Source organism: Cyphomyrmex costatus, unplaced genomic scaffold (genome assembly GCF_001594065.2).
Source record: "Cyphomyrmex costatus isolate MS0001 unplaced genomic scaffold, Ccosl1.0 scaffold43, whole genome shotgun sequence".
Lineage (NCBI taxonomy): Eukaryota > Metazoa > Arthropoda > Insecta > Hymenoptera > Formicidae > Cyphomyrmex > Cyphomyrmex costatus.
In genome coordinates this window covers 2266584-2277171 of record NW_017278534.1, presented here as the reverse complement: position 1 = coordinate 2277171, position 10588 = coordinate 2266584, and the positions used below count along the sequence as shown (strand labels likewise).

General features: G+C 27.7%; 2 protein-coding genes across 2 annotated transcripts in view; both read left to right on the top strand.

Annotated features, from left to right (window-relative positions):
• Positions 1–1289: 1289 nt before the first annotated feature.
• On the top strand, positions 1290–5759 carry LOC108777313 (aminopeptidase N-like). The gene is made up of 9 exons (XM_018544154.1): positions 1290–1798; positions 2207–2656; positions 2890–3088; positions 3366–3522; positions 3595–3676; positions 3844–4232; positions 4530–4807; positions 4913–5112; positions 5450–5759. The coding sequence occupies exons 1-9, from the start codon at positions 1290–1292 to the stop codon at positions 5757–5759; spliced, it is 2574 nt and encodes an 857-aa protein (XP_018399656.1).
• Positions 5760–9732: 3973 nt separating this feature from the next.
• LOC108777421 (puromycin-sensitive aminopeptidase-like protein) overlaps positions 9733–10588 on the top strand; it is a gene marked incomplete at its 3' end in the record, with an annotated part of 5914 nt that continues 5058 nt past the window's right edge. Inside the window, exon 1 of the mRNA XM_018544295.1 lies at positions 9733–10214. Within this exon, the coding sequence (XP_018399797.1) occupies positions 9733–10214 (482 nt within the window). The remainder of the gene's footprint in view (positions 10215–10588) is intronic.

Below are 10588 nucleotides of genomic sequence, written 5' to 3'. Positions count from 1 at the left end.
TAAAGCTAGGGTATCATTTTATTTTATGAAAATACATTTTTTTATATACAATTATTTTGTATACATTATATGTGTGTATTTTATATTTGTATTAAAGATAAATAAATTAAATATTTAATTAATAATAATAATTTTACTAAATAGTATAAAAATTGCTGAATTCTACAAAAAAAATTTATAAAACGTAAATTTTATTTATTACTCGGCTTATTGACCAAAAGTTTAATTAAAATTTGCATTTTAACTTTGGTAACAGAAAAATGGCTACAGAAAATTAGGAAAAAAACAAAATTCATAAATATTTTCAGTTAACATACAGTTTTACTTACAAGCGAGATTTGATTTGCAATATAAAAGTAAAAATTTACAGTTGTGATACAAACTCTTCATAAATCAATACAATGTGTTGCTTAAGCAGTACCATTCGATATGTTCTAAAAGATATGATAAAAAAAGTTAGATTCTGGTGATATCTTTGACTGGGTCTGCCATTGATTGGTCAGATAATACTATATTTTAGTTATCGCGTTATCAGCGGTGTCGGTGCTGTCCCGGAAATTTTGCGATTTGTGTTCGGGATGATCCACTTACCTTTCTTACTTCGAAGAGTAATAATACTTTTGGCTTGAAAAGAGCCAGACGATAAGATTAGAAGTGGCAGCGAAATTTTTTTTAACATTCTATGGTCACGGCCTTATAAAGCTCGAAGTTTTGACCAAGTATAGTCTTTTGATTAATCTCGCCTTTGCGGAGACGAGGAATCGACCCGCACGGCACTTCATCTTTAACCATAAGGTACGTCATTAATTATTATTTATTGTTTTTTCTCTCTTGTGAAACAATTAATTATTATAAACATAAATAATATTTTTATTAATAAAAATACAATGCATATTCTTATCGAAAAATTACATATTTTTTGTACAGCAACATTCATTGTATAATTTATTGATGTAACTTCTTCCTCTCTAAATTTATATTCTTTTTTATTATTATTAACTTCTTGATTTAATTAAACAAAACAAAAATAAATATTAAATTATATATAAATTTTAAAACTTTTTCATTTATTACATAAATATTAATTAAAATATTCTAAAAATATTGTTGCAAGATGACGAAAATTAATAATTAAATATTTTTATTAAATATTTAATTATTTTTTTTTAGATTCATTTGTATAAACTATCGTGTACTTTGTGCATAATACTCGACTGTGTTTTAATTGTATTACACAACGAAAATTAATTAAATTGATGTTTTTACGCAACATTTTTCTGCCAGGTACAATGTTAACGATGAAATGGCTACCATTGATGTTTGTCCTAGCAGTTTGCTGGGCGAGCGATCCTATTTCCGATGATGTGGCTCCTCAACTTCTTGAAGAAATTTCAGATAATTATAGATTGCCGCTAGATGTTGTACCTTCCGAATATAATATCGCATTGCAGCCGATTTTTGAGTCACCTAATAATAATTTTACTTTCAAAGGAGAATCTGTGATCACTCTCAATATTATAAAAGAAACAAATACTATAACTTTCCATGCTAAGGAAATTGATATCATTAAGAATAGTATTAAATTAACATATAAAAATAAAAACGAAAGTATAACTGTTGATTCATCAGATATACAGTTTAAGGAAGATATAAATAAGGACTTCGTAACGCTCGTTTTTAACAAGCCTATTCCTATAACAACAAATGCAAATCTGTTTTTGCATTATACTGGAAAGTTAAATGATAAATTACGTGGATTCTACAGAAGTTCTTACCAGAATAAGGAAGGAAAGAAGATGTAAGGCAGCAATTAAATTTCTATTAAAATTTTTACTAGAAATTGTTGAATTAAAACAAATATTTTTATATTATATTTATATAAACTTTGTAGAACTTAATATATTATTAAAAACTATTCTTATGTTATCAATTGTAGTTTTAATGCTTAAATAAGTTATTTAAAAAAAGGGGTTACCATTTCATAATTAAAACATGGTTTTGCTTCGTTTGTAAATATTCCAAGAATAATTCTAAATAATAATATATTATAAGAACTGAATAATTAATTTGTTTTTGAACTAAAATTATAATATTTCTTAAACAATATTTTTTAACAATACTTTTTAAAATAAACGATTTTATTTTAATAAATGTATGAAAAACGTAGAAAATCACTTATAATAATATAATCAATTATATGTTACAGATGGCTCGCAACGACTCATTTTGAACCAGTAAGCGCAAGATTGGCTTTCCCATGTTGGGACGAACCACAATTTAAAGCACATTTTACTATTACCATTACAGTTCCTCAAAATTACAAAGCGATTTCGAATATGCCTCCAGAAAAACCTAATAATGTAAAGATTACTTTCAAGAAGACACCAAAAATGTCTACTTATCTTGTGGCTTTTGTAGTTTCGGATTTCACGACTCTGCAAAACAATAATGGAAATTTTAATGTTTTGGCGAAACCTACAGTAGAGCAAAGCACTAAAGAATTCGCATTAAAATATGGATTAGAAACGTTACAGGCACTAAAAGATTTTACCAACATTGATTATTATGGAGGAGGAGAAATGCTCAAGCTGGATCAAATTGCAATACCAGACTTCGCGGCAGGTGCTATGGAAAATTGGGGTCTTGTGACGTACAGGTAATGTCAGTTGAAAATCATTAAACATAGAACGATCAAAGTTCAAATTTTTCAATTAATTTTTATTTAATTTTTTTATTAATACAAAATTTGATTTTTTATATATATTTCAAATACTTATAATTTATCTAATCAATATATCTATCTATATAATCTATCTGTTAAAAATTATCTCCAAAGAACAATATTATTAGTGCATTAAAAAAAATGTAACATATCGTTTCTTTTTTTAGAGAATCTCGACTTCTCTATATAGAGAATAAAACAACCACGGAAGAGAAGCAAGCTATAGCGACAGTAATAGCACACGAACTCTCTCATCAGTGGTTTGGTAACTTAGTTACTTGCAAATGGTGGAATCATATTTGGCTAAATGAAGGATTTGCTACCTTTTTCCAATATTATATTACCGATAAAGTTGTTCCACAACTGGTAAATATAAAAAATACTAAGTACTTTAAATTTTAAATTATATTATAATAACAATTTGTTGTACACTAAAGAATTAAAAAATAGCTATTAAGTATTTCTTATATACATTTCCGTTAGTAAAAATATAATTTATTATACCATTAACATTTTCCTATACTGAAAGTGTACAAAAAGCTCGTTGACACTTAAAAAGATTTTTACTATATGAATTATATAATAGTATCACTTTCCATGATAAAACTTTCAGCTGAATTAATTTAAATTACAGTATAAAGAGTCTTGGCGTCTTATGGAACAATTTATTATTAAAAATGTGCAAGCATCATCATTCGTTGTTGATGCAAGTAGTAAAACTCGCGCATTAAATCCAAAAATTGTTATACAAACTCCTACTCAAATTGGAAGTTTGTTCGACGATATTGCCTACAAAAAAGGTAAATCAATCTTTTCTTTTCTTACGAAAATGCAACGAAAATTTTCTAATTTATGTTTATGCATCTTTGTAGGTGCTTCTATTCTTTGTATGATGCAAGGATTCTTATCGGAAAATGTTTTTCGAGAAGGACTTAGGAAATATCTAAATATTTAGTGAGTTTATTAATTATTCATATTTATATTCACATACTAGCAGAGAAAGTATTTTCTTAAACATTTATATTATATAAGTACTGAATAACACAAACTACAATTGTGCATAGCATTTAATCACGATAAAATAATACGTATAAAATAATTATACAATTTCATAATTTTAGTAAGGGCAAATCCGTTGAGTCTGACGATTTCTTCGAATCTGTCCAAAATTCCAATGATAAGAAATTGGAAGAATTTTTGCCAAAAAATACTACACTTAAACAAGTTATGAAAAATTGGATTGATGAACCTGGATATCCTGTCATTACCGTCACGTGGAATAAGAATTTATCTGGTGTTGTTAGTATAACGCAGGAACGATTCTTCTTGGTGAAACCAGTGAAAGTAGATAAAACTCAGTGGTATATACCCATCAACTATGTAACAGAAGAGTCGCCCGAAGAAGTGATGCCCACGGATAAAAAATCTCGCTGGTTGATACCCGGAACAAGTACATCATTAGACAAATTAAACAATACGAAATGGATACTTTTCAATAAGAATCAAACAGGTATGTGTATATTGATCATTGCTATAACCTTTACATTCATTGCAATGCTAATGATGTCTGCACTTATTGATCTATTTGATTATTTGACATAAAGATTAAATCTTTTATATATAAAACACAAAATTGTATATAAATATAAAACAAATAATATGATTAATTTATTATTAATTTATTACTAAATTAATATTACTGGATTTAGCCTTTTTTTTATCATAATTATGTATACGAGAAAAAATTTATCGTAAAAATTAAATGTTTTAAATATGGCACAAAAATATAAAATAATATTATTTACAGGTTTCTATCGTGTAAATTATGACGATTCAAATTGGCAAAAGCTAGCGTCGTACTTAAAATCACCTTATTATGCTAATATAAGCACAACCAACCGCGCCCAATTAATTGATGATGCATTAAATCTCGCGCGTTCAGGACACTTGGCATATAAAACTGCATTGCAGATCACATCGTATCTGTCAAATGAGACTGATTATATTCCATGGTATGCCGCTGTCAGATCATTTAATTATCTGGATAGTGTATTAGTAGGTGGAAAGAACTACACAGAATATCACGTGAGTTGAATAAGAAGAAATACCATGTCATAAATTCAGATGCGTGTTTTGATACCAAAAAATGAGAAACATGTACAAGAGTTTTAACGCATCATTTAATTTCAGAAATATGTCGCTGAAAAGATAAAACCTTTTGCATTAAAAGTCAACTACAAAGATTGGGAAAACGGTACACATGTAGATAAACTTGCCAAAGTGTTGGCACTAAATGCAGCTTGTAAATACGGATTAGAAGACTGCAATAACTTTGTTAATAAGAAGCTTACAGATTGGTTAGATAATAAGAAGAAAGAAGATGAGAAGAAGTAAGTCCTAGAGCTTACTGTAGTTTTATAAACTCACAATTACAACTCATTATACCTAAATAATAAATAATTTTTATTAATATCATTTTTGCATCGTCTATGAATTCATCGTACAGTCTATAGAATATATTAAACAACACGATGCAAATACATTATATGTTTTAATTATTAAAATCTGAAACTTTTGTAAATATCTTTGAACTTAAAAATTCTCCGTTACAAAATACGCTTACATACAAACATAAAAGTAATATCGATTTCTTGTTAACATCAAGTGATATTGTACGTATCTAATCTATAGAAACTGTGTTAACTGTATTGACCATGATATTTCCAGACTCTTGCCAGACTTAAGACGTGGAATTCTTTGCGCCGGATTGCGAAATGCAAGCGCACAAATATGGAACGAGGCTCTACAAAAGTACAAAACCACTAAAGATAAAGATGAAAAGGCTGACATTCTGGCCGGTCTTGGTTGCGCCACATCCAAGGAAATTGTCCAGAAATTCCTCGCGTTAACTGTCGAGAAGGATTCCCACGTCGATATTTTTGCTGTGGTGAATTCGATATATGCGGGTAATGCCGAATCCTTCGACATCCTCGTAGAGTTCATCAACGATAATATTGAAACGATTCGTAAGACGTAAGTTGCTTTTTATTTCTTGCTTTAATAATGTACATGCACCATAAACAAATTGAAAATGTAATAATTTCTTTACAGAGATAAAGATGACTCTTTGCTGAGTGCCCTTCTTAATAAACTTTCGAACGGAGTTGTAACAACAGAGCAATATATAAAGGTAAATATATCATTAATCTCTTTCTTATTCAATCTTTTATAATAACTTATATACTTTTATAATAAATTTATAATAATAAATTTGTATTAAAATAAAGAGAATAAAGCATGCATTGAAAAAAAGATATATTCCTTCAGATTTAACATTTATATCGCAAATATTATATACATGCATAAATTGATGATTTTAGCAATGTAATTTAATTAATATTTCTCTGTGAAAAACTAACATTAGATAATTTATATTCAATGTTACACTGTTTCAAATTTGAACATTTTTTTAACTACGTGATTGAATGACATATGCGGATACATATCAGATTGCGATAACATATCTTTTGTGTAACTAAATTTTAGTAATTAGAACCTACGAAACATTCCATTTCTATCTCGTGCTCGATCGCGCGCTTATATCTTATCTCAGAGTAGACTGATTGAATATTTCACAATTGCGAAATATTGCGTCTCCAAAATTTAATTGCCATCAACTACATTGTTGAAAAATTCAATAATCTAATAATATCGATAAAAATAGTACAAATAATTCTAAAAAAAAATTTAATATCATTATTTTTATATTTTAGTTATCGCTGCTCATACATGGGCAACTGCAAGACGCGCAGAAGCTTGAAGCATTATCTGTCGCTATACACAAACTTATCTGGATCAAAACCTATCGGGACGATGTTGAGAAATGGATAGTAAACAATTGTGAAGTTTGCCAAGACGGAAATGGGCCAGACGAGCCAGACTCTGCAAGTTCCATTACTTTGACGTTGCTCCTTCCGATTATTTCATTGTTACTTACACGATTCTATTGAAAAGTGAAATTTATTGTTATGTAATATTTTCATTTAATTAAAGAAATGCTGGAATTGTGTTACCGATAAAACTAGCGTTTTGACGTTTTCGTTCATTACAGATTTTTTTATCCAGCATTTTTATCTTCTACGTGGATCGCCATACTGAAGTTAAATGGATAAATCTGTAATTTCTAACTTTGTACACAAAATACACCAGAGACAGATATATTAGCATGAATATTTAAATCGTGGAGAAGGAATTTTTATTCTACGAAGAAATTAGACAGGAACGAAAACGTCAAAAATACTAGTCTTATCAGTAATACAGGCGGCTCCAGCATCCCTTTAATTTCCAACTCAATCATATATTTTCTCAATAAATTCGGACTGATGTATAAAACTTTTCCGACTCTTTTAACAAGATTCATTTGTTAAAACATTATGGGCTCAGGCAGACGAGCGATTTTGTACATGAGAAGGAGATAAAATTGTGCGCATAGAAGATACTACAGATGCGCATTATGCATTTTTTCTGAATTTCTCATAATAATTTAAAATTACAACAATTTTATTGTAAATGCGCGTTTGTCATAATTTATAAGGCATCGAAGATGATTTTGGTAATGCTTTAATAAGCTAAATAACATCATAACGTTTAACAAATTATAAATGAAAGATCAAATGCGTCCTACGAAAACTTAACACTGTATAATTAATATTATACTGAAAAGTTATTAAGACGTAAAATATAGTTACATAATTATGTGTATATGGTATGATTGTAAATATACTGATTGCTATTTATACCACTAGACAATAGTTTATTTAATTTATGATTATTTATAATTAAAATAAAGAAAAAAGGTACAAACATTAATTTTTTCCGTCAAATTTTAAGAAAGATAATTAAAATGTTCACAGAGAGATTATATTTATAAAATTACATAAGGAAGTTTTTTGATCGTGATCGACTGATTATTTTAAACCTTTTATAGCATTACACACATACACTTTGCCAAATTACAAAATATATTTAATAAAAGATATAATTATTTGAGTAATTACGTATAATTTGAAAGGTTGTCAATAAAAAGTACATTCCTAGTGTAATTATGATTTTTATTATTACATATAAATATTCGTAAAAATTTTATATAGATTGAATATTATTAAAATAGTCATAATAATAAAATAAGTTTCGTGTAAAAAAATTTTTTACGTTAAAAAATACACAATAAAAATAATTTATATTCTTCTGTATTTAAAAATTATGTGTGACATAACTCATCGTTTCATAATACGAGACATAGGTCAATCATGTAAATTATTCATGTCTTTAGACACGTTTGGAATAACAATGGGTATTCGTCGAATCCGATCGTCATACGAAGTATTCTTACCGAATGTTATAAAAGAAGACTAGAGCCATTTCATTTCACAAGTGGAGGCACTTTACTATCCAGTAGGAAGATATACTTAGTTGCAACGTTTCGCTTGATTTTGGCAATTATATTCACGTAAATATACATTAAGTAGAAAGGTAATATTCATCGTATACATTGACAACAATGAGAAACTTACAACCACGGTTGCCAGTTCTCCGGTTTTCTGCTAGAGACTTTTCGATTTTTGAGACCAATCTTTGATTCTTCGGCAAACGGAAAAAAATCGCCGATTTTTCGCTCTCAAAAAATTTCGGTAATATTTTTGTGCAATTAATAACAAAAGTTTAAAAAAACGTTTAATAAAAAAAATAAATATAGAGGAAATAATATGTTATTTTACAAAATATAATTATTACGTTTAATATTACAAATGTTTATTTTAAAATAATATCATTTGTAGTAAAAATAATATTAAACATATGATAAAAGGCAAGAAAACCAAAGAAGTAACGATTATAATAAGATATATTCTTTTTTTAAGTCTTATGTTCATTACGTTGTAGCGTTATATTGTCTCTTGTGTTGTAGCAGTGCGATGTACAGTACAAAATTAAGGTTATTAAAGTTAATGTGTAAAAGATGAGTACATATTCCAAAGGTTGCGTGTTTGCAATAATTGAAACTAAACCGATGAGAACATGCCGTAACGTCAAGCTGGATCTTGGATGCTTCTAATATATAATTTCGTATGAATTTATATACTACGTATATAAATTCTTAAATGCGCGCTGAAATTTTTTCAGACTTACAACGTAAACTCTAATAAACTATCGCAGTACTATTACGAGTTAAATTGACTAACAATCTAACAATTTTGATGCTCGTAGCATCTTGGATCTTAATAATGTTGAATGACATATTAAAATCTATGAATAACATATTAAAAATCTGTAAATAATTAATTTACTAATTTAATGTAAATAATTGAAATTGTTTTATGCAAGGAAAAAAGTATATATACAATACAATTACACAAAGGAAATAAATTTGTTTAACAATAAACCGTCAAGCATTGCGCGAAGAAGACCTTCTTTTTTTATAGAAGTTAGCACCGATCTTCGGCTGAACAATCAAATCGTCGGCGCATTCAGTGACAGTCAGTGGTCGGCATTTGGCAACCGTGATTACAACGCGAGAATTATCCCGTTAACATTTCGTGAAGCCATCGATAATTATTACGAATTCATATTTAAATATCGATGTATATTCTTGATAAGCACGATATTATTGTATTGACGTGTATCTAAACACAGGATTTTCTATAATATATAGTGCATATAACTAAAAAAATATTCTTATTGTGTTCAACCAAACGATCATTTCTGGCTAGGTAATATAAATAAAAAATTATTTATTTATTTAAAATTTTTACATACATGTTTGTGTTATTAATTTTAAGATAATTTCTATATTCTTCTTTTTAATTAAAAACGAATTCAAATAATAGCTGCATAAAATTTATATCAATAATATTTATATACAAATTCTGTTCCTTAAAACTCAATTTATTGAAATATGATAATTGGAAGTAATATTCGAATAATATTTGTACAGATATTTGAAAAAAATTCGCATGGCGTTTCTAAAAGTATTATTAAATGTTGGGTTAATATTCATCGCTGCAACGACTGTTTCTGTTGATGGAGATTCAGAGAATGATGACTTGAATACGACAGTCAATTACCGTTTACCAGACAACGTAGTACCAGTGCACTACAATATCGGACTTATACCGTATATTGAAGAGAGTAATTTTACCTTTGATGGTAAATCCAATATCATCATCGAGATTCGTCGTGCAACGCGGGACATAAGTTTACATGCATTGGATTTAATAATAAATGAAACAGCAACATTACTGATAAACAGCGATACCGATATTTATGCACCGGAGGTGCATAATTATGATAACGAAACAGAAATCTTGACCCTTCATTTCGATGATGAACTATTCCCTGGAATTTATAGTTTATATATACAATTCACCGGTATTCTAAACGACGATTTGCATGGTTTCTTCAGAACATCGTACATCAATGAGAATGGAGAAAACGTGTAAGTACAAAAATGTTAAATATTAAAATTTCGAAGATATTTTTAATTATTATACATTATTCTCATATTATATAATTTATTAAAATTATCCATTCGTTTACTTATTTTTGCACAATCGTTATTATAATATATGTCAAAATTTTTAATTTATGTAGAACTTATAAAGAGAGAACATCATTATTAATTGAATATTTTCTCTAAATGTATAATTATATATTATTAGATATATATATGTATACATTTTACATCTCTTCTAAATTTATAGTAAAATATTTTTATACGTTTTTAAAACAAAATTTTATCTAAAATATTTTTCTAAACATTTATAATAAAAATGTAAATTTAGATTGTAGTCGAAAATTTGATTTTAAAAA